We start from the raw sequence: 24,992 nt of genomic DNA on the forward strand, positions 1-24,992 counted from the left end.
TCTCTCATATCTCCCTCCTCTAGTCATCTCTCTCTCTCCTCTAGTCTTCTCTCATATCTCTCTCCTCTAGTCATCTCTCTCTCCTACAGTATTCTCTCATATCTCCCTCCTCTAGTCATCTCTCTCTCCTCTAGTCTTCTCTTATATCTCCCTCTTCTAGTCTTCTCTTTTATCTCTCTCCTCTAGTCTTCTCGCATATCTCCCTCCTTTAGTCTTCTCTCATCTCTCTCTCTCTCTCTTAGTCTTCTTGTTGCTCTCCTAGTCTTCTCTCATATCTCTCTCCTCTAGTCTCCTCTCATCTTTGTCTCCTATAGTCTTCTGTCATATCTCTCTCATTTAGGGTCTGTTTCCACTACAAGCAGATTGGATGCAGAATGGATGCAAAAAACTGACTCCAATTAATTCCTATGGGCCTGTTTCCACTAAACGTGATTTTTCTGATGCAGATTTTCCCATAGGCATTCATTGGAGTCAGTTTTTCTGCAATAATTTTGCATCCAATCTGCGTGTAGTGGAAACAGGTCTTTAGTCTTCTCATCGCTCTCTCCTGCCGTTTCTCTAATATCTCTCTCCTTTGGTCTTCACATCTCTCTCTCCTCTAGCCTTCTCTCATATCTTCCTCCTCTAGTTTTCTCTCATATCTCTCTCCTTTAGTCTTCTAATATCTCTCTCTTCTAGTCTTCTCTCATCTCTCTATCCTCTACTCTCCTCTCATATCTTTCTCCTCTAGTATTTTGTTATCCCTCTCTCCTCTAGTCTTCTCATCTTTCTCTCCTCTAGTCTTCTGTTCTCTCTCTCTCTCTCTCTCTCTCCCTCCTCTAGTCTTCTCTCATCTCTGTCTCCTCCAGTCTTCTCTCTCTCTCCTCTCTAGTCTTTTTTCATCTCTATCTGTCTCGCTCTATTACCCAACTAACCCTTTATCTTTCACTTTTCATTCTCTCCCCAACCTCTCCTCTCTCTTCCTCCCCTTGTTTTGCTAAGTGATAAGGTTTAACCAGAGTACAGCGGAAAGCTGAGTAGGCAAGAAAAATAAGTTTACACCATGCTGGAAAGGTTGGGGTTAATGTACTCAGAAAGATCTAGTTCAGGAACAGAGTTGTTTCTATTGGGATTATGAATCGGTGCCCTTGGGAATGGTCAACCATATGACCCCCTGATGAAATAATATCTGCCTAATCATGTTTTTAATGAAATAATATCTGCCTAATCATGTTTTTTGTTTTCTTACTTGAGTAAGTATTCATACTTAGCCCATGGAGAAAATGTTTACCTTAATCCTTTTGCTCACGTATAAAATATTGGATAGATGAGATCAATGTAGGACTTTCTTCTTCTCATTTTAACAGGCAGTCCTGAGGATCCATTTTATAGAAGCTCAGGATCTGATGTGGAAAGATACGTACATGAAGGGGCTTGTGAAAGGGAAATCCGACCCGTATGGAGTTATAAGGATTGGCAACCAAGTTTTCCAAAGCAAAGTCATTAAGGAGAACCTGAGTCCTAAATGGAATGAAGTATACGAGGTAATTAAATGATTGCATTATGCCTGAGGGTTAATAAATAAGATGCCTTGGATCTACACCCACAACGTCTGATTTTTACAATCATAAAAGTTGTGGTCTCTAATTTGTGATTGTGGGTCTCCCTGATTTCATCAGGTAAAGCAATGAGCGTACAATATAAGCACCTACAAGCACCATGTGACTCCTGTACTTAAAACACAACTAAACCTAAAGTTGCTGGTCCCAGCTGTAGAAGCAGCTGTCCAGCCAAGATCTGCTTCCCCAGCACTCAAGAAGGATCTGTGTTTCTTGCGGTTTCCTCCTCTCCAGCAATGCAAAACCCACCCACTTTTTAAAAGCAATGCTTTTTCCCATCTACCAGTAGAAAATGGGGAGGAAGTACTGAAAGATCGTGGCATGCTAAGCTGTACCCTTATGTGCTTTTGGGCGATTTAAGGCACCATTCTTGTGCACGGAGGCGTTGTGGTTAGCACACTCACCTTGCAGCACTGGGTCCCCGGTTCGAATCCCTGCCAGGGCACTATCTGCACAGAGTTTGTATGTTCTGCCCGTGTCTGTGTGGGTTTGCTCCGGGTTTTCCTCCTACTTCCCCAAAACATACAGATGTCAGCGCTATATAAATACTGATAATAATTACCTGGGGGAAATGCTATAGAGCACCTCACTCTAAAATAAGAGCCCCTGCCTTGGTGACGGTGGTTGGCATTGATGGAGAGACTCCTTGTATGCTGCCTTAGAGTAGGTTCACACTAAGTCCTGGAACGTATCCGTGGCTCCATTTTTAAAACCTGATCAAAACCGGAGCCACGGATAGTAATGTTAAAAATAGCAGCCGTCTTTACCTAAACAAAAAACAGATCCATCTGCAATAGCGGGGACCTGGTTTCAAAACCTGAATGGAAGGTCCTGATCTGCTGAATTTTCCTGCACCGCACATGGATCCGGATACACGCAGGGGTAGTGGCAGGCAATAGGAAATCGGATCCCGCTCTACACAGGCAGTTTTGAACACAGAAACTGATCCGTTTTCTGTGTCCCAGCCTGTGGGTGGGGAGGGGGCCGCCATGCTGGAGGTGATAGCAGCCAGGGCAGGGGGGACGCCCCCCTCCCTCACCTGGGCCACCTGTCCTCGCTACCCATCCAGCTACATGCGCAAAAGTAATTAAAATGTAAGTATGCGGCAAGCGGGGATCTTACCTTCTTTACTTCCCCTGCTCGCCGCATCACTACCTGCAATGCCGCCCTTCGAAATATAGTGGGCAGAAACGTATGCTCCAAACCTATTTAAACATAAAAACGGGGTGGAGGGGCACTAAACCGGATCCGTTTCAAACGGATCTGATCTGTCACGGACCTAGTGTGGACCTAGCCTTACTGTTCTTGCAATGCTTTTGGGATTACAAACACACTGTAAGATTTCTGGGAAGAAATAAGCAGCCAAAACTTTATTTATTTAGTACCCAAACAGCTCATGGTGATCCAAAAACACTCGGAGAGTAGAAGGGACGAAGAGACCAAAAAGCCCTCTTACAAAGCAACACCAAATATAATTTTGCCTTCTTAAAACAGAAGGTATTTGCAATAATTGAGCTTTAAGTGAGCAAATGTGCTTTCTCATGATGATTTTTTTTATATTTAAACCATATGCTGTGAAACCAAATGCAAGATGCTGTAAAGGTATTTTGTAGATGAGATGAAGACTTCAATAAGTGTAATAACTGTTTTACTTATTTATTTTCACCTCTGTTTTGTGTAGGCACTAATTTACGAGCACCCTGGTCTGGAGTTGGAAATTGAGCTATATGACGAGGACACAGACAAGGATGATTTCCTGGGCAGGTAAATCCAGTCTGATAGACACCAGATGGAGTCAGACACACAGGCGTCATCCCTGTACATCTGACTACTCTAAGCACCTGATGTGCCCCTAGCTACCTCCCTAGCTTAGTAGCAAGATGTGCCCCCCTCGATCCCGCCCAGTATAGTAACCAGATATGACCTCCCCAAGTATTATTGTTGCCAAATGTGCCCCGCAGTGTTACGGAAGCAGTGGGTGACAGGCAAGCAAGCACACTCACCTCCTCTGAGTTCCATGTGATGCAGTCCCATCTGTCTGCCTTCTTTGTAGTGCTGCTTCTCTGCACTTCCTGCTTCTCACATCAGGCACTAGAGTGCAGAGCAGCATCACTACAGAGGAGACAGACAGATCTGCATCGCCTGGAACTCGGAGGAGGTGAGTATGCTTGCCTCTCACCCACTGCCTTTGTAATGGGGGGGAGGGGGGTTTCTGACCGGCAGCCACATATTTAATTGGGGCGATGGTGGAAGCTTGGGTGGCCCTAGGGATGCTGAGGGGCACTTGCCCCCTTTGCCCACATGGTAGTGGTTGCTTTTAGTAACTGCTCTTGTAAACCTAGCTTGGTGTATCACTGGGAGATTTTTTTAAATTACCATGCCACAGTTCTGAGCCTTTGTTTTTACAGTATTGGTCCAGGAAAATAAAAAACAATCCCCTTTTGTTAAAAAAACATTCCCCTCCCTCCTAGAAAGAAGTGCACACCAAGCACAAAGGTTGAAGTCCTTATGTCAGGCCAACCACTACCTTCTTCCATAAAGTCTGTGTTGCAGTTACAGCATTTGGAAGGGTACTTTCAGTGTGGAGCCCTAAATAAGCGGAAACTTTCTGTTAATATTCTTGTCTAATGAGAATAGTGGCTATGGTGGAGTGTAGGGAAAGAGGGGCAGGGTTTAAGTGTGGCTTGGCAACCACTATGAAGAAGCAGGCAAGTCTTTGTGAGAAGGTGGAGGGGAGGCCTGACCCGACATGTTTCTGAACTTCTTGGTAGGCCACTACTTCAGAGGACTCTAAAGGCAATTTGGTCAATTGACTGGTGTGTGTTTATACACATTTGTGTAAACATATATATAATCTCCTAGCAGGGTGCACCAAGTCTCACTCCCCTGGCTGCAGAGAAAGGCAGATGGACTGTGCTGGGTAATACATGTAACCTGTAACAAGCAAGACGAAGCCGGTATTGTGGCACTAGCTGAGACTGAATGGCAATCACAGTGGCAATGTAGCAGGACCATCACTTACAATCAGACCAAACTGGATCTAAATAATAACACACTAGTGATAACAACCTGTACTCGCAATTATTTTTATTATAAAGCCTCGCACTTTGCAGATTGTGAATGGTTTGCAAAACGCAGCAAAGCTCGTACAGTGGGACAGCGCCTGGGGTGTGCTTTTCTGATGTTCTTTTCATTTACAGTTGTACAAGTCCGCATCTTTCTTCTTAGTTGATGTGTGACATTGTAGCATGAGTGATACTTGCTTGTTGCCTTGTAATATAAGGCGTATTGAATGCGTTAGACAAGACACAGAACATTTATATTGCGCTTTTCTCCTGGCGGACTCAAAGTGCCAGAGCTGCAGCCACTAGGGCGCGCTCAGTAGCAGTGTTGGGGAGTCTTGCCCAAGGTCCCCTTACCAAATAGGTACTGGCTTACTAAACAGGAAGAGCCGAGATTCAAGCCCTGGTTTCCTGTGTCAGAAGCAGGGCCCTTATCCAGTACACTATCCAGCCAAGTTAGTGTAGTAAATTAAAACAGTGGTTACAGCATGTAAGTTTGGGTCAAATATTGGTTATTTGGCCACACCTATTCTTTTTTATGTAATCACCCCTGCTTTTCACGCCTCACATTTTCTTCTTTCAGTGATGCTACAATGTTCCTCAGGGGTCCTGGGATCCTAACAACATTGCTGGCTGCACTAATCTACATTTATGGCAATTTTATAACAAAAATAGAATTTTACTTGAAGTTTTACCTCAGAGCCGGATCTGTGTGGCTGGATAATGTACTGGTTAAGGGCTCCTCCTCTGACACAGGAGACCAGGGCTCTTTCAGTTCAGTAAGCCAGCACCTGATCTGTAAGGATTAAATGGGCGAGACTCTCTAACTCTGCTACTGCCTTCTGAGCGCGCCCTAGTGGCTGCATCTCAAGCACTTTGAGTCCGCCAGGAGAAAAGCGCAATATAAATGTTATTTGTCTATCTCTGCTGATCTGATTGATGTGCTGCATTGAAGTCCTATATCTCTGGGTCTGTAGAAGGTATTTAGCAAGATGACCAGAATCCTATATTCTGTTAAGTTAGGCCTGGTCCACATTGGCCGTAAAAACGGTCCGTTTAATGGAGCTAAACAGAGCAGATCCTAGTGGAGGTGAACTGATCCTATGTTAATCAACAGGATCCATTCACATTGCTCCAATAGAACCGATCCCTTCTGCAAGTTTGGGTTTGCAGCAATTTGTTTCCAAATCAACGCGTCCGTCGCATTGAACGGAGACGGAACGGAGGGTCATGGATCTAAAACTGATGCCTGTTAAAAAAAATGATTTGTTTCATGGATCATTTTTTTATTTGTCCAGTGGGAATCAGGCCTAAGGGTCTCTGGTTTGCTGTTTAGAGGAGCAGCCCTCCATAACAGTAGTTATTCTTGAATGAAAGTTAAAGTAAAAGCTATGTGACTGTCCTGTATCATGTTTCTCTGTTCAGTTAGCAAATGGGAAACATTGCAGTTATACCTTATGCAGTGTTACATAATCTAGGATTGTAATTTGAGTCTTCCCATTTTTTTAATGTAGTAGGATCAATAAAGGGGCCCATACACTGGTTGATTTCAGCCATCGATCAATTGTATAGAATCAATCGATCAGAAATCGATTCTATCCAATTCCCCATTCGATTGATTTGTGGCCGATTTCGATTGATTTGATCTATCTGACAGGATGGAAAATCTAGATCGATCTGCTGCTGGCAGCAGATCGATGGCCCATAGAGTTGCATTGGATCTCTTGGTCCAATAATACATTTAGATGGATTTCCAATTCTGAAATCTATTGGAAATCTGTTCCTAGTGTGTGGCACACATCAGATAGATTCCGGTCAGATTTTACTTGACACGAATCTGCTGCAAATCTATAAGTGTATGGCCACCTTAAGATGTTCCTAATCTCTGCGGTTTCCTTGCAGTCTGCTGATTGATCTGGAGGAAGTGGAGAAGGAGAGAGTAGTAGATGAGGTAGGTCATTTGGATATGTATTTTTATTTTTGGTTATTGTTTTGTGTTTTTTGTTCTTCTTTGTTGTATATTATTATTTGTTACATCTCCGATTATTTGTTGTATTTTGCAGTGGTTTACCCTGGATGAAGCTACAACTGGGAAACTCCACTTAAAGCTGGAGTGGCTTTCTCCAAAGACCACTGCAGAGAACTTAGACCAGGTATGAACACACTGACGTAAGATGCAACAATATTTGTAAATAGGGATATTGCAAAGTATCAAGAAAACTGTGGTTACAAAAAACAACTATATAAGTTCTTAAAGCCCAAAACGAGAAATTTGGATATGAGCTGCGTTATGGAATAAAAAGATGCCACCTACGGAAATAATGGAGAAAGCTACGATTAGTGGCAGTATAGGGAAATCTGGGCACCCAAGGCCACGATTAGCAGTAATGATAGGTGCCCAAGGCTGCGGCAACACAGGAGTAATAAAGTTATATTTGGGCATCCAAGGCTACTAATAAGAAAGTGGGTGACGAGGCTACCTGCTATGCAAAGTGTGCAGCACAGATACAAGTGTACAGCACATTTGTAGCAATGTGAACTTTACCTTTAAATCCTTATGTTGAAAACATTTTTCTTTAGAATGTTCCCCTTAGACCAGCTTTGGGCAAACTACGGCAGATTAGGCGCACTCGTGCTGTTACTGACAGGCAGTCAAATCTGCAACCCCCCCCCTGCAGAGTCACGAGCGGGCGGTAACAGGGAAGACTGAAAACTAACCTGATCTCCGTCCAACGTCACGTCTCCATGGCAATAAGGCATCACATGACATGACGTCAGGATGAGAATTTTAAGAATATGGTCCACAGATAAATGATTTTCTTCCTGTCTTCTTTAAATTCAGTTTTCCTCAAAAACAAACAAAAACGACATCCTAGTGCAAACGATCAAAAATGGGCTCAGAAGAACATTCTAAAAAGGACCGATTTCCTTTTAGGGTGATAAATATTGGGCAGAACCTTCTTATGTATGTATGTTTTGGGTGTAATGTAACATTATTGGTGGTGCAGCAAGCCATTATTACTGTTTGAAGGATAGATAGGAGCGAGGAGAACGCACCTATAAACAAACAATAAATCCTGGATTTTGGTTTGCTTATGGGAATACAAATCTAGCTTTGCAGCTGTGTAACCCAGGCTTCCTGTCTGCTGTGTCTTCTGCAGGTGCTGACGAGTATCCGAGCTGATAAGGATCAGGCAGATGATGGTCTCTCCGCTGCTCTGCTTATCCTCTACCTGGATTCTGCCAGAAACCTGCCCGTAAGTGACGTGTGTCTCCCGGGAGCGGCCTGACCATAGTGACCTCCTCCTCTCCGCTAAATGCTTCTCACACTCTTACAGGCACATCGGATGAGCTCACGCGATAAGAGACCTCTGTATTCCGTGAATTCCTGGAAGAATTTGTGAATTGGGATGGGATAGAGCTATATACAGTGAAATAACATTGCACAGATCTTAAACTTTATCAGCCATAAGTGACCTCACACAGTCAGATATTACATTTTATTAGAAATCATGAATCTTAAGGGGATGTATAGTGATATTTTCTACATATTTATTAACATTAAACCAAACCTAAAGCTCCATCTACACCATACAATTTTTTTTGTCCGATTCGATTCAATCCGACATGTCCGAACAGGATTCGATTCAATTCAATTTGCCATTGTTTTGCAATGGCAGATTTGAATCGAATCCTGATCGGACAAAATGAATCGAATCGGACAAAAAATTGTATGGTGTAGATGGGGCTTTACAGTTAAATAAACTCATAAGATAAACAATTGTATCTCTAATCCTCATCCTAAATAGGGCTTTCCTAGCCTCCCATAGCCTTTCTTTTGTGTTTAAAGTGTTAAAAATCCAAGTTTAAAGTTTTGATGAATGATGATGTATTTTCAGCTCCCATACAGACAAATCTTGAGCTTGGTATATATTCCCTCTGCTCACAAGTGTTTTTCACAATTACTTATTAGTATGGCTAAGGCACTTCCTTAAGAAACGGCCCTGATTTCTTAGCCCCTATAGCGAGAAAAAAAGCAGCCTCAATTTGAGAAGGCTCGATGTAAGTAGAATTGGAATGATATCCTCACACATTGGACCGAACATAGCTATGGGTCACCAATAGTGTTGTGCACTACAAGCACGTAGCTACAAGTAATCAAAATGTAAGTTAGACAAGCTGCCCATGGCGGGGGGGGGGGGGTTAACTTTCCCATGCTGCTGCCTTAGCTGATGCGCTCCACTCATGTTCCACCACATCACTCTTATGCTTCCTTCTTCTGGATTGAAAGAGAAAACATAGGAGAGACATGGAGCACATCGGCTGAAGCAGCGGCATGGATAAGTTAAACCCGCCTACGCTGTGGGCAGTGATGTCTAATTTAGATTTTGAATTACGAGTAGCAAAATACTCATAGCTACTTGTAGTGCACAACACTAGTCTGGGGACTTGGCTCTTCCAGCGTTACACATGTTTAGTGGAGAGATAAGGAACAGTCTTTTCTGATCACTAAACATTACCAATCGGAGCTCCATCCACCCTGAAATGTTTTTCATGTACAACCAACAAAAATATTTTAACTGGTTTATGTTTTAGACAAATCTGCTAAAATAACACTATACATTCCCTTAATTTCACTATTATGAATCACAAAGCCATGGCGACCAGCCAGCAATTATCTTTTTAAATGTCCTAAACACCGTACTTTAAACTGATGAAAGTTGACGTACCGGTGCCCCTAGTGCCAACCCCCCTCAGCTTGTCGCAGGTGGGAGGGGCACAATAGCCTTCAATGGATGATCTCACAGCATGGGGATACAGAAAAAGTCTATTCTGGGTGTCAGAGTGAAGAGATTAGACTTATCAAACTATCAGTAGGCTTTATTTGGAGAACAGAACAGTTATGGCATCAGAAATCATTACATTAACCACTTTCGTGCCGGCAGGCTCTGGCCCCTTAAGGATCAGAGACTCATAGTTTAAAAAAAATAGACTTACTGATGTCATGGCGCACCCACCCACTGCTACTGCCGCTCACGCCACTCTCCTGTCGCTTTAGTCCCTTCGCTCTGCCATCACTATGACAGCAGAGCTCCCTGAGCTGGTCGGGAACAGATTTCATTGGCTTTTTACCCTGTGATCAATGTGAGCCAATATGATGGGGCTGCAATGGCTAGAGAGTGGCTCGATCGGTGGGAGCGTGTGGTGGGGTTGTTTGAAATACATATGCCCTGGCAGATATAACAGCTGCGAAATGCCGTAGATTTCAATCAGCTTGGTCTGGAAATGGTTAATATGGTTAGTTCAGATTGCTCCTTTAAATAAGACAGACTATAAACTTATTTCATATTTATAAAAGGGCCGTGACACAAATAGCACAATAATAGGCCATGGTATTAAATAACAAAAGTGCTGAACATTACTCAAACAAGTTTCCACTTTCAGAAAGCAAGCACCAATAGCGACTTCACTGCAGTGTTTATGAGCCTTATAAACAGGCGGCTAATGGTTCTGGTCAGCTTGAGACGCTCCGCAGAAGTAGCTTTACTACACAGAGACTTCCGGGTAACCCTTCCGGAGAAAGTTATGCAATAAGTTTGATCGAATAAGAAGAGGCTCCTCCGTACAAGACAAACCTGTAACAGGATTCTTCACTCATTTAATATTTAAAGCCTAATAGGGCCCTCACTGAGGCAACTTATCGAGCTGTGGACAGTACTGCTCAGGCCTGCCAGGCATCATCAGCAGTACTAAATATCAGTGAGCTGCTAATAACTCAAATTGAATACTAATTTGATGCAAATGTATGCAGATTTGGGATTGGACCAATCAAATGCAGCATAAAATTTGCATCAGCTTAAAATTATTAGCATCTTACTGACCATCCCTAATCAGCACATGGCATGTGCCTCTGGCCCTCTGGCCATTTTATGAAGCACCGTAGTATTGAGAAATTGAGAGCCTTGTATAGTGCAAGTCTGGTAATGGGAAATAAAACAAAAAGAAGAGAACTCACAAGCCTGGCTTGCAATAATGGCAGCCAGGGATTTAAAGGACAACTGAAGTGAGAGGAATATGGAGGCTGCTATATTTATCTCCTTTTAAACAATACCAGTTGCCTGGCTGCCCTGCTGATCTATTTAGCTGCAGTAGTGTCTGAATAACACAAGAAACAAGCATGCAGCTAATCTTGTCAGATCTGACAATAATGTCAGAAACACCTGATTTGCTGCATGCTTGTTCAGGGTTTATGGCTAAAAGTATTATGCTGGGAATACACAGCTTGTTTTTGAGCCATTTAGATGGCTCGATAGATAATTTCCGACATGTCCGATCTCCCGCTTGATCGTTTCGCCGCTCGATTTGTGATAGCAGTGAATGGAGAAAGATAAGAAAAGCGAGAGTAAGATAAGAGAATAGATGGCAGAGTCAAGCTGGGAAACGTTTGAACGGGATAATCGAGCCGCAAAAACGAGCCGTGCATGGCCAGCATTAGAGGCAGAGGATCAGCAGGATGCCAGGTATCTAGTATTGCTTAAAGGGAACCAGAGACGAAGCACCCTTGTGTATTTTACCATATATATCAGTAAGAACATTAGAGAAAACACTTACCATGCTCTCTGTTTCATCCTCACTGCTAAAAGTATCTGTTATCAGCTGTGATAAGAATCCCGGACTGAGCATTCAGTCTGGCTTTGCAGGGAATAATTATAGCTGAGTCATTATAGCAGAGCCACAAGGGGGCAGGCTTATGCTTGAAAAGACACCAGAGAAGACAGCTATAATCTTTCCGTAGCAAAGCTAGACTGAGTGCTCAGTCGGGGATTCTTATCAGAGGTGATAAAAGTCAGATTAAACAGAGAACAATGAAACAAAGAGCAGATTAGGTGTTTGCTGTCATGTTCCCACTGATTTATAAGGTAAAATACAAGAGTGTGCTTCATCTCTGGTTCTCTTTAAAAGTAAATAAATATGGCAGCCTCCATATACCTCTCACTTCAGTTGTCCTTTAAGTGAGGAGATCACTCTGGTATGGCTTTGGTCACTCTCCAATAAAAAGACTTTATAGGTAATTTAAAAAAATGACAATAACAGCCTTACTCATGACTTGAAAGAGTAAATACTGGGAAGGAGGCCCCTATGGGTAATAAAATAATTAGGAACTATTTAAAAGGTAAGAAACCACTCACCTCAATGATTAAAAACGCCAATAAGTAGGAAAATTCAGTTTATTAAAACGAAACTGTATACTATGTGTTCCAGTAAGTTTGCTACTGAATGTGTATATGACAGCATCTAGGTACAGAACGCTTTGTGTAGTGATGACACATTAGTTACGTTTTTGCACTTGTGTCAAACATTTACCTTGGAGGAGTCTTGAGACATTGATCACATTGGCACGTCGGATATTCATGTCCCGATCTGACACCTAAGAATGGGATTAGACCAGAAGTCTCTCCTCTTTCTGGAGGGAGTCGTTTGCTTCCTGTAAGTGGAAAACTTTGGTGAGATAAATATCCAGGCCTTCAGTTAGTTGCTTTGCATGACTGCCTGCAGACAGCTGCTAGAGCTATTGCAGTGGCGTCTGGAGCACCATCTAGGAAGACAGATTACTGTGTATTCTTGTTTGATTTTCAGCGGAGCCTCCATTTCCTCTGCATTATTCATCCCAGGCTCTCCATCATCATGTTTAATTCATCATTTTTTACTTCTTTTTCAATCATTTAATACCGCTCACACCAAACAATTGATTTTCCCAGAGATTTACATCCTATACACTGGTCCTGCTCTGCTGAAATTCATTGCTGTGTTTAGAATCTCCATGTTACATGTATTGTTTGTTTGCTGATATGCTTATTTTACTCGTTATCATTTTCCTTTTTTGTTGTTTATGTCGTTGATGCCTCGCTTTGGTCATTCTTTGCTTCTTTGCTTCATTCTCACCTTCCAAAGAGTATCTACGAGGGGAACTTGGGTTGTGGCTACTTAAAAGAGCGGAAAGCTTCTGGACTGATCTTTTGTGAAAACACTTCTTCCCTGTATAGATCGTTATTTGTGAGTCTCTCCAGGTGGCGGCTTCTGAGTGCTGCAATAGACATGCATGTGTGGTTACATTGCATGTTTTTCAGCATGTCCACAACACTGTTTCCAGTAACGAGTGTGACCCAGATGAACTAATAATCCTAATCAGCATCATACTATGCCCTGGTACTACTTTACCCTGGAGAGGGCAGTCCAAGAAAACATGGAACAAGTCGTCACATTCACAATGCTGATATTTTTCTCTTTTAAAGCCTCAGTACACACAATTTTTATAGGAATTTAATAGGTTATTTTACATTATATTATGCATCAAAAAGTTTTGGAAAATACCTGCTGAAGCCTCACCTCCTCAACGACCTACGGCTGTCCCCGCATCCTCCGGTCAGTCTGAAACACTCCCTACATGGTCAAAGTGATTGCTCTGTCAGCTAAAGTTACGGCTCCCTGTTTACCGTTACCCAATGGCTGTTAAGTCTTTCATCAAGAGGTGTGGCTACATACTGTTGGTATCTGACAGTTCTTTACCTGTTGGCAGGACTACGAATGGGAAGTCCTCCCCCCTTCGCTGGGTCTCTTCCAACTGGCAAGGCTATTAACCTCCCTGGCGGTAGTATTTTAGGGTGTGAAAGCAATGCACATTTTTCACAAGCTTTAACTAATTTAGGACCACAGTGATTGAAATCTGTAGCATGTTTTGGTGGTTACCTGGCTGGCAGGGCGTAGATTTCAATCAGCCGCCGCTGCGCGCATCTGCCGTTTTCGTCGCACTTGCTGATCTCGCCGCTGAATCCCTGCCGTGTCCTGTAGCAGCTCACTTGCTCTGCCTGTCTCTATAACGGCAGAGCCCTGTGAGCGAGTCAGAAGCCGATTTCATTGGCTCCTGGCCGTGTCTGTCAATGTAAGCAGCTCCCATTGGCTTACATTGAAAGACAGGGTCAGGAGCCATCGAAAGCGGCTCCTGAACGTCTCACAGGAACTCTGCCACCATAGAGACGGCAGAGTGGGTGGCTCAGGTTCCTGATGTGCAGTGTTGACGGCGATTGTGGCGGTTATGTGCGGTGATTCGTCGTTATCTGTCTGGATTCCACCGTTTCTGTACCAGCGGTCTCTGGTCCTTAAGGTGGCAGAGACCGCTGGTACTTAAGTGGTTAAGACCCTAAAAATCATACCACTAGATAGATCTGCAGCAGCCCTGTACATTACACACCTTCCATGGATCCAGCTCGGGATTACCACTCTGAGCTGCGGATTTCCGACCCGAGCCTGACTCTGGGTAACCGCTAAGGAGGTTACCCTCCCCTCACTTTATTAACTCAAAGGTCAGACGTATGCTACCACCATTGACTGTTAAAGAGACTATAAAGTCTTAATTCAATGTGTGGTGATCTCATTAAAGCATATAATGACTTTACCACTGTGTTTGCTGCGCCGGCTTCTGGCGTATAGCCCCTCCCCCTAGCAGACGATTGCTGTGACCTTTTCGTGGCGCTCTGCCTCTAATATAGAGAATGCCATGGCACTTGTGAAATCTACGCCCTGGCAGAAATAACAGCATCCAAGCAGGGCATAGATTTCAATCACTGCCACCCGAAAGCGGGTAAAAAAAATGAGACGTTGATTGTTCAGCTATTTTATTGATCGGACATCTCCTTTTTATACCTCGCCATGCAAAGGAGGAGTGCAGGGGCGGAGTCACATATTTTTTTGAGATTCGGAGAGTTTTGCACTGAGCACAAAAGTAGCGAAGGGAGCTGCTGTGATCGATAGTCTGTCAGATTTCTAACAAAATTGTGATTGATATCAAGTAGTGCAAGGTGGGAAAATGAATAATATTTCCACAGCTAAAAGTATCTCCACAATTAAAACATGACTGGTAATCTCATGATTGATATTTAACCCTTTAACAGCCAATTTATTTAAAGGCTTGCAAGTGCTCCAGGCCCATTTATTTTAGCACATTTTTATTTCTTGTTACATTTATTTGCTAATAATTATTATTGCGGTAATGTGTATTTATAGGCACTTGTCACTAGGGGGCAGTGTGAGAAAATAACACAGGACTTCTGATTTAAGTTTCTATATCCTCTGCTAGCATATAGACATCAAAGCATTCCAAGAATTTACAGCACGAGTACTGAGGTCAAAAGCAGTGCACTTATCTCAAGCAAGATCGTTCCTTTGACGCTGCTAATGGGTTAAGAAATCGGAGCAGGTGGATGAGGCAAAGTAAAGAGGGGAATCTGTGTTCCTTTTAAAGAACTGTCAGATATTGATACATTTCTAAACTTTTTTTTTTACTTAATGGCCTCAATTCACTAAGGGCCCCTTCACACCAGTTGGATTTTTCGGCGTTTTAACGCCACGGCCGAAGTTGGCGTTTTGCTAGGTAAAAGAAAGTCCATAGACTTTCATTTTATCTTTCACATCTAACTCGGCGTTTTGGAGCATTGCGTTTCAACGCTCCCAGGAGCTTGGCTGTTGGCGTTTCAATGATAGTCAATGGAAAACGCCAACTTCAGCGTTTTCAAAGCGTTTTACAGCTGACTTGTTCACTTATTTTTATAGAAGAAAAAAGGACGTTTTCATATGAGCTGTAAAACTCTTTCAAACGCTTTGAAAACGCTATGTATTGGCGTTAAGAAAAAGGCTGACTTTCAGCCTTTTCTACCGCAGCCTTTAGTGTGAAAGAGCCCTAAGCAGTTTAGACAGGTCTACAGATGGTTTTTAGTCTACTGATTGTTTGGTGTAATGTTTTAGATCTGTTTTTAGACCTGGTCTAAATTCAGTAATTACACAGTTCACAAAGGCAAGCAAGGAGTAACCACGCCCACTTTTTCTGACAGATTAAACCAGCTGATTTCTGTCGGTAAAGTAATTCTGTGAGGTATTTTCGATGTGAGGATGGAACCTTTTGAATTAATTATGCAGGTGTTTAATTGTATGCAGAGGAGAGATCATCATAGGAGAAGGATGTCAGTCATAGCTACTCGTTTGGGAATTGCATCTTTTGATCATTTCCCCTGCTTTACCTAATTACCAAATGGTTTAGACAAGGTCTAAAAACAGGTCTAAAACATTTGGTAACAGTGAATTCCCCTTTGATGCAACTGACCAAACCATCAGTAGACTACAAACCATCAGTAGACTAGTCTAAACTGCTTAGTGAATTGAGGCCAATGTAGAGGATGCTGCTACAGTATAAATGGGGTAGCAGTTTTAAACACTTGCATTCACTATGAGCAAATAAATGACAGGCTGTACACATATGCAGCCTAAGACGTATATAGCGTTGCAGAATGCGGATGTGGCTCCACTTTCTATCCAATGATTACAGTCGTTGTAGGAATGAATTCTCTCTTTGTCCCACCTTCCGGTGACCTGCACATGTGTCCTGTTGTGATTTTGTTTTGCGGTTGCATTTCTCAGGAAACCATCTCTCCTGTTGTCTTTGTGTCTCATGTAGTTGTGTCTGTCCTTATCGTGTCCTCCTGTGGTTAACCTGCAACAGCACCCTCATAGCATGGTTTATTAACCCTACGTGTGTTCATTTTTCCCCATTATAAGAATAATCCATTAGAAATTAACCAGGATGGCATGAAGAAGTCTGCCGTTGACAAAGCTAAAAAGGTAACCATCACCGTTCTAACCTTTCCGAGCATAACAATGGAATCAAACCAGCTCATGTATGATAAGCAATAGCAGGATGTGTGAGGAAATGTAAGGAAGTCCTATTTCTGTCCTGATAGAGATAGGCCATGCTGGATAGACTGACCTAACGTAGCCATGTACTTTGTGATGTGTGGTCAACCACATTATGACGGGGGGATGGGCTACATTCTGCTTATCTGGGCATGTGAGATCAAGGGCATCCTCATACCTAATACACTTTAATGAACATTTAATTGTATTTTTGCTTAAGTGTACTTAAAATAATTTAAAATGAAACTCTGATCAATTATGCAGTTTAGTTGCATTAGTGGTTTTAGATCTATTAAAAAAAAAATCTTATTCCTTCCATAGTTTGCATTGCATAAACTGAGCCATTAGTAGGGATGGCAGTGCTTAGGAGGACTCATGGAAAAGCATGTGATCAGTTTGATCAGCTGAAAAATTTGTAAGGTTCTGATTTGCTGGTCCTGATCATGTGTTAAACCAGGAAGTCATCATAGCAAATCAGAACCTTACAAATCTATCAGCTGATAAAAATGATCACATGCTTCTCCATGACTTCTCCTAATCAGGGCCATCCTTAGCTATTAGAAATTAAACCTCTTTTATACTCGGCATGTGCAGGAGTGCTGCTAACAGCTGCGAAGGGACGATAAGGAGTTTACAAAGACAAAATACAACTTCAACACATACCCGATCACTATTCTCCACCTATAGTGATAGTAAACAAGCAACAGCGATTGTAAACAAACTGATACTAACACTACAGGCAAAGAATAGCAGCTTTTACTATAGGTGCTGTTTTGAAGGGCTAATATCTTAAAAAGGAGGTAAAATAATTATAGACCAGGGTTTCATTTTAAGACACTTCAAGCACACTTAATAATAAGTACTTTTACATTGTGAGTCTTATTTACACCAATACGTTTGCAAGAGGAAATACTCAATTTTTTATTGTGGGATGATGACAGGGATTATCTGATTGGCTACCATCAGCAGCTACCATCAGTTTGTGGATAATTTGATATAATAGATGTCATGTGGTGCAGTTTGGCCATATGAGGCCTCATGTATGAAGGATGTGACTGTGAAACATTAGTTCTGCCGTAGTAACTAATCAGCATGTCTCTTTCCTGGTACTAAGGCAAGTTACGATATGTTAGGTGGACGTCTATTAGTTGCATGGTGGGGAGTTGTAGAGATGTTTGTCTGTCATACACTTCATACATGCGTTAGACTGCATTGATGGGTTTATTTACTAAGGTCTGAGAACGTTGGAGTGAGAAGTTTGGCAAAATTTTGTTGCCATGAGTTTTTGCTCGAGAATCCGATTTTGAAAAAAATACGCTCACTAATACTCTGCTGTTAAAGCAAGGTGACACTGATTCTACCAGTGATTATGACAAATCTCCCTCATCGATCACCTATTCCACTTGACAGTCACCATGCCACCCCTAATCTCCCCCTTTTAACACCTTCCTGACGCCTAACCCTAACATCTTCCCTGATGACCCTATTTCCCCCTTAACATTATCCCCTTACTAACACCTAACCAAACATCACCCCCTGACTGTTACCCCCTTCCTAACACCCTACCTTAACATCCCCTTTAATGTTAACCCCTCTGTCATGTCTAACCCTAACCCCCTCACTCTCACAACTAAAGCTAACCTCTCTTTACCCTGTTGCCTCACCCAACTGATCCTGATCTATATATAACCTTAATCTACAATCCTAACAAAGATTCAGCTTCCGACATCCTCCGACTCAGGTGTTTGGCTCTGGATTAGCCAAATGTCTGACGCCAAAATGAAGCACCCAAAACCGAAAAGTGGGCCAGGGGTTTCGGCTATTGTTCATCTATTAGCCAGGCACTGGTGCCCAAATTAATTGACCTGTGTTTCAGAACATAAGTGAATTGGCAAACTTGGACTCTGAAGTGTCTGATATTAAGTGTAAAAGTGTGTATTCCTGGCCTGCATGATATCAGGAAATAGAGGAGTTGCAGGAAGGTTGGTGAATTAGAATTTGTACTGTTGCAGTCACAAGTAGATACCCACGGCAAGAACCTATTTCAATGGAACTGGAACAGTTTGGATATATTAGGGGAAAAAAAGTTCTCGCTGTGATTGTGTTCACATGAACGCAGCTACACAAATGCCAGTTTACTAACTTCTTAGCAACCCTACTATGTTCTGATATGACGCAGTTGAAGGTTGCCACCTATTAGAGTACCATTTGCTGGATCACCTATACACTCCACTGTTCTCCAGTCTCAGTAAATGTGGGACAGCATGTCAGTTCTACAAAATAGTCATCTCTACTCCACTGATCAGCCACAACGTTGGTACCACTAATGGGTATATAACGCCGATTATCTTGCTGTGCCTCTTAAGTGGTGGTATAAAAGCACCAACTGAACTGTTAGTACTTGAAAGTGATGTCTTGGACACCAGAAAAAGGGGCAAGCATGGATGTGAGTGAATTGGTGAGGGTCACATTTAGATGGCTAGGCCAGAACATCTCCAAAACAGCAAATCTTGTAGCTATTGTTGGTGTGCAGTTGTTGGCATCTACCAAAAACGATGGGAAGAAGAACGAAGAATAGACTGAGGACAGTGTCATTAGCGCCTAGGGATCATCAGGCCTCTTTCATATGAGCAGCTGAAGGCAGTGAATTCACCACCTGTCAGCTGCTCTCCTGCACTGGCTGGGTGCTTGTTAGTGCTCGATAATGGCACTGGACAGGTGGCCCCACCATGGAGTCATATCTAAGTGTGGCCACAGCCATGGTCAGATGCAACATATCAGGGTTCTCTGATGCAAAGTATCACCACTGTGTGTCAGGCGCTGATACATGTGGTGTTTCAACACCATTCGGCTACAATTCAATTGCACCAGAGGGGCGCTCGTGGGTGGCAGATGGGACACTGAGCTGCCAGACAAGTGAGTAGTTCAGCCTCCCATCTGAAATAGACCTAAGTGTGTGTGTGTGAGAAGCAAAGGCTAGTTTACATTAAAGTTCCTCTTAAAGGAGTTATCAGGCAAAAAAGTGTTTCACTTACCTGGGGCTTCCACCAGCCCCATGCAGCCATTCTGTGCCCTCGTAGTTACTCACTGCTGCTCCAGTCCCCCGCCGCCAGCTAGTTTCGTTTTTGCTGACCTCGGGGTCGGCGGGCCGCATTGCGTACATTTTTACGCATTCCCACTGATGCAGGAACAGCAACACATACATTTTTACGCGTTGGTGGTTCAATGCGTAAAAATGTACGCATTGCGGCCCGCCGACCCCGAGGTCGGCAAAAACGAAACTAGCTGGCGGCGGGAGACTGGAGCAGCAGTGAGTGACTACGAGGGCACAGAATGGCTGCATGGGGCTGGTGGAAGCCCCAGGTAAGTGAAACTTATTTTTTTTTATATATTTTCATATATGGGTGCTTAGTTACCTCCAAGTCATATAATGCTTAAGTTGGAGCCAGATACCACAGGACACTTTCTGAGGGCTTGTAAGGTCCATACCTTGATCGGCCAGAGTTGTTTCGACCAGAGGTACCTACAGAATATAAAATAAGTGGCATCAATGTTTTGGCTGAACAGTGTGTATTTATAATGGAGACGTGTGTGTGTATGTATATATATATATATATATATATATATATATATATATGTGTGTATATATATATATATATATATATATATATATATATATATATATATATATATATATATATTCTGTCATTGAGCAGTAGATATACAGGAGAAAAGTGTGTGTGTGTGTGTGGGGGGGGGGGGGGTTTGCTCTGTCCTTGTTTCATTTATTTGTGAACATTTTGTGAGTTTCGAGGCCTGTTTCAGTCTTGTTTGAGCTCCACCTCCATCATGTCTACATGTTACCATGGTAGCACTAGGAGTTTATGTTGTGGCAGAATTTCCTTTCTGTGGCTTTCACATAATTCCTTACTGGCTGTTTATCAAAGGAAAATGTCAGACTACACTCCATTTTAGACAGTTTGCAGTCGTTTTAATTTAATTTTGATAATTTGACACTTAAAATTAAACTAGAGGCCTTCTCATAAAATTGGGGATCTGTGTAAGGCTCAACACACACCATACAATCTTGGTTGTTCAATCTTACCACTTTCATGTAGTATAAGAGCTTATCCAATCAATTATACAAGGTATTTTCAATCTGTTGGCCCTTATACTACATAGATTTGTTAAATCTGTACAACTAAGATTGTATGGTGTGTGTTGAGCTTAAAAGTTATGATGATTTAAGCCAACTGGCGCGTTTATAAATCCGGCGGTCTGAAAAAAGTGCAATTATTTCTGTAGAATCAAGAGCCCATTTATAGCGTCGATTGGTCTGATTATTGGATTTGCCAAATAGCACACGGTACCAAGAAATGTACAACAATGCGCACACACACACACGCAATGTGTTCTGCCTTTGTGTTTGCATTCTATACGCAGAGTTTTTCGACGCGTTGATTATCTACCTCAGTGGATTACCACAAAACATGCACTGTTGGGGGTACAAGAAGCCTAAGTTAAGAAACATTCTGTAGTATAAAATTCAGAGCTAAATGTTGTCTCCATGCACTCATGGGCATTTTGAAGTACATTTTTCTCCACTGTGCCTGTTCATATGCCCTCATTACACCTCTTTACACCAAAGCATCAATGTTACTGTCCCTGAACATTGCAACCACCTTACCTAGCACTACTATGCTAACATGCATGTGAGTGGGTGGAGCTCATACTAAGAGGTGGAGCATTTTAGTATCGATTGAACCTAAAATTATTAACGACTGAGGCCCAGCCTGACATCACACTTCTATGTACAATAAAAGTTTCAGTACTGGAATAAAAGTGAATGAATGCTACAAACTGCAGAATGACAGGTGCACACTAAAAGAAGAATGTACCATAGATAATATGGTGGTTGGAGTGGGGGTAATGGTATTGCAGGAGCTACATGGCCACCTCCAAAAAGATCAGTTCAGTATCCTGTTTTGCCAACTCTGTATCGCCCACAAGACACTTTCAGGCTGGTTGTCATTGAAATCCTTATAGATTTCTATTGAGGCTGAGGCAGGCAGCAACGTAATAGTCTTTGGCCTCAATTCACTAAGATCATGCTGGAGATAATAAAGCAAGAGAAAACTTACCTCCACATAAGAGAGAGTTATCTTATCTCTTCATTCCTTAAGTTACCTCCTCTGTAGTTATTTTACCTCCTCTGTAGTTAATTTACCTCCTCTGTAGTTATTTTCACATGCAGTTAATAACATATAACAATAACATGCAGCCTGTCTTTAACTCTGGAGTTATTTTAAGGATTAAAGAGTTAACTTAAAGACAGAAGAGTTAACTTTAGGTTTGCCTGAGGTAAAATGTTTCCTGAATACTACATGCCTTATCACCATGGTAACAACTCTAGAAGAGTTATTAAAGACAGGAGATAAGCTTAGTGAATTGAGGCCTTAGTCTCAGAAGTGTACTCGGATGACCAGAGAGCTATCAAGGCTGTGATTTTCATTGGAGGAGCTCTGAAGGCTCCAGGGTAAAATTTCAGCTACGCCACTGATGTTATCTCCACACTGGCCCCAATATTAGCTATGGTGGTTTCCTCTTCAATGTACATTAACATTCAAAATATGTATCACACTGGCACGCGCTGAAAATTCAAATAGCAGTTTAATTGTAAAAAATTCAAATTGTGTCACTGTCCATACACCATCAACATTCACACATACTTCAGAGAGGCCTCTCTGTCCCACCTACCTGACTACTAACACTAGTAATATAAAGGCATTAAACTGACACTAGCAATCTAAAAGATCTAAAAATCTATTCAGGGGATTTGTATTTAGTCTCTTATCATACTACTCATTTCTTTTTGGGTAAATATGTTTCTCTTCAAGTGTTGAGAGTCTCTCCAGTTCAAGATACAGTTTCCTGAGTATATATCTTTCTTTCAGACAGGCAGTGTTTATTACACTCACGTGTTCCCTGATATTGGTATGGCACTCTTTGGATTTTCTTGGGATCCTTGCTGGTTACCGTTCCTATGTAGGTCTCACCTGGCTCAGCGTCCCCGGATAATGCTCCTATGCCCGCCGCTCGCCGGACTGATACCTTTGTGCTGCAAAAAACGCATATAAACTGCCCACAGAAAATCTGCATAGGTTTTTGGAAGAAGCGGACTGTTAGCGCGCATCAGCCGCCAGCGAAGTTCCACTAACCTAAAGAGGTGACGTCACCGAGAAGCAGTGCACGCGAAGAGCCAACAGACTGAAAGCACAGCGGGCGCACTTCCGAAGTGGACACGGAAGTGACGTATGCAGCACAAAGGTATCAGTCCGGCGAGCGGCGGGCATAGGAGCATTATCCGGGGACGCTGAGCCAGGTGAGACCTACATAGGAACGGTAACCAGCAAGGATCCCAAGAAAATCCAAAGAGAGTGCCATACCAATATCAGGGAACACGTGAGTGTAATAAACACTGCCTGTCTGAAAGAAAGATATATACTCAGGAAACTGTATCTTGAACTGGAGAGACTCTCAACACTTGAAGAGAAACATATTTACCCAAAAAGAAATGATTAGTATGATAAGAGACTAAATACAAATCCCCTGAATAGATTTTTAGATCTTTTAGATTGCTAGTGTCAGTTTAATGCCTTTATATTACTAGTGTTAGTAGTCAGGTAGGTGGGACAGAGAGGCCTCTCTGAAGTATGTGTGAATGTTGATGGTGTATGGACAGTGACACAATTTGAATTTTTTACAATTAAACTGCTATTTGAATTTTCAGCGCGTGCCAGTGTGATACATATTTTGAGTTCTATAAACTGAGGGTTTAGGGATTCCCTCCACGGGTTACGCAGCTTAACACTTAGGAGCTGAAATCCAGCGCCAGATAGTGCTATATTTATAATTTACATTAACATTCAGTCAAGATGTTTTGCTTTTTAAGACTGCTCTTCAAAGGGATTCAAGGAGCAGCTGGCTCTTGATTAAAATGTGCTGATTGATTTTGGGAAATTTATCAGTTGATAGCATGACTGCAAGCACTGGTAAGCATGCATTAACCAGTAGTAGGTTGATTGAATCATTGGTTCATAATATTTGATCAGATTTATGCTGTAGTAAGCTAATGCACAGTGCATCGACCCCTACGCCCTGGCTGATTTTGATCATACTCAGTTCAAGTTCGTATCAGACTATGGGCCCGATCCAATTCACTTTTTCTCCATGTTTTCTCCTAGACCTAGATGATATTTTCACAAAATTATCCCTTAAGGAAAAAAAAGATTTAAAGTGAATTGGTTCGGGCCCAATGCCCTTATTAAAGAATTCGGATAGGATCAGCACCCACGGTGACAAAAATGAAAGAATGGAGTGCTAGGACTATCCGTCCCTCAGTACCTCTTAGACGGTAGTCAACATGCCAAAAAAAGGTGGGCAGCACCTCCAATTACAATGCTCTTTTACATTAAAATTTAGCTCTATTCAAAAATTATTAAAAATCCAGCGACAGCCCGCTGTTTCAGACTGTCCAGCCTCTCTTCAGGCTGGACTGACTCTGAAGAAAGGCTGCAAAGTCTGAAACAGCGGGCTGTCGCTGGTTAGCAGCCCCATGCTTGGTCCATCTATTTTTATGGATTTTTAATAATTTTTGAATAAAGAGCTACATTTTAATGTAAAAGAGCATTGTTATTGGAGGTGCTGACCACCTTTTTTTGGCCCTTATTCAATTCACTTTTTCTCCGTTTTTTCTCCTAGGAGATAATTTTTCATCTTCAGTTTTAAATAACTTTTCAGCTCTCTGCAATACAAAAAGTACCACAAAGTAGGCGAAGAAGTACTGCCAAAACTATTCTTACTTCTTGCTTGCTGGTGGCTTAACAGGCATTTCATTGAAAAGATGTGAAAATATCACCTAGAAGAAAACTTATGAGAAAAAGGAAATTGGATATGGGCCTGTGTGTGGATATCCTGAATATGGTGATCAAATCAATTAAAGGACCACTATCGTGAAATTTCTACAAAATAAAACTAAAGGTGGCCATACATGGTACAATCTTTCTTTTTTTATTTCGATTAGATAATTTAGTTTGATTATTTCGTTAGATCGCATAAAAAGATTTTTCCAGCATGTCCGATCAGATTTTTCTTGATAAAAACGGGATAATCGTTTGAATTTCTTGATCGAAAAAAAACAACAATTTTCAACTTTCATTCGATCATTTAGATCGAATAAATGGGAAGATTGAGCGTTTTTCTTGTATCGTGTATGGGCACCATAAAAAAGATTTATTGCGGAAAGAGTGCTAGTAGAAGGGATGGTGAAGGGTTAAGAATTAGTTAAAAAAAAAAAAAATCACCCTACTGTTAACACATTCAGGACAGCGTGAATGTGACAACTCTTCTGACGGACAGCTCCTATCTGCTGGCTAAGATTATTAGACTGTACTGTGGGCTGCTAACAGTTATTCAAGCAGTAAAACTGTCTCCTCCTGTGATGTTAGCCAGGCAGATAGGAGCTGTCCTCTGTCAGAAAAGCTGTCGAATTCACGCTGCTGTGAATGTGTAAACAGCAAGGTTATTTATT

The 24,992-nt window shown here is 42.1% G+C and overlaps 1 protein-coding gene across 3 annotated transcripts in view; it reads left to right on the forward strand.

The window, feature by feature from the left end:
- The window catches only part of ESYT2 (extended synaptotagmin 2), a 202,168-nt gene that overhangs the window by 149,397 nt on the left and 27,779 nt on the right, over window positions 1-24,992 (forward strand). The window contains exons 9-14 of one of the 3 annotated variants that reach the window (XM_068235843.1): window positions 1,347-1,523; window positions 3,280-3,362; window positions 6,563-6,611; window positions 6,724-6,813; window positions 7,822-7,917; window positions 12,614-12,715. In XM_068235843.1, the coding sequence (XP_068091944.1) occupies window positions 1,347-1,523; window positions 3,280-3,362; window positions 6,563-6,611; window positions 6,724-6,813; window positions 7,822-7,917; window positions 12,614-12,715 (597 nt within the window). Of the gene's footprint in view, window positions 1-1,346; window positions 1,524-3,279; window positions 3,363-6,562; window positions 6,612-6,723; window positions 6,814-7,821; window positions 7,918-12,613; window positions 12,716-16,267; window positions 16,331-24,992 lie in introns of all 3 variants that reach the window. The other 2 variants (XM_068235844.1, XM_068235845.1) reach the window with 2 other exon arrangements.

Source organism: Hyperolius riggenbachi, chromosome 5 (assembly GCF_040937935.1).
Source record: "Hyperolius riggenbachi isolate aHypRig1 chromosome 5, aHypRig1.pri, whole genome shotgun sequence".
NCBI classification, from domain to species: domain Eukaryota; kingdom Metazoa; phylum Chordata; class Amphibia; order Anura; family Hyperoliidae; genus Hyperolius; species Hyperolius riggenbachi.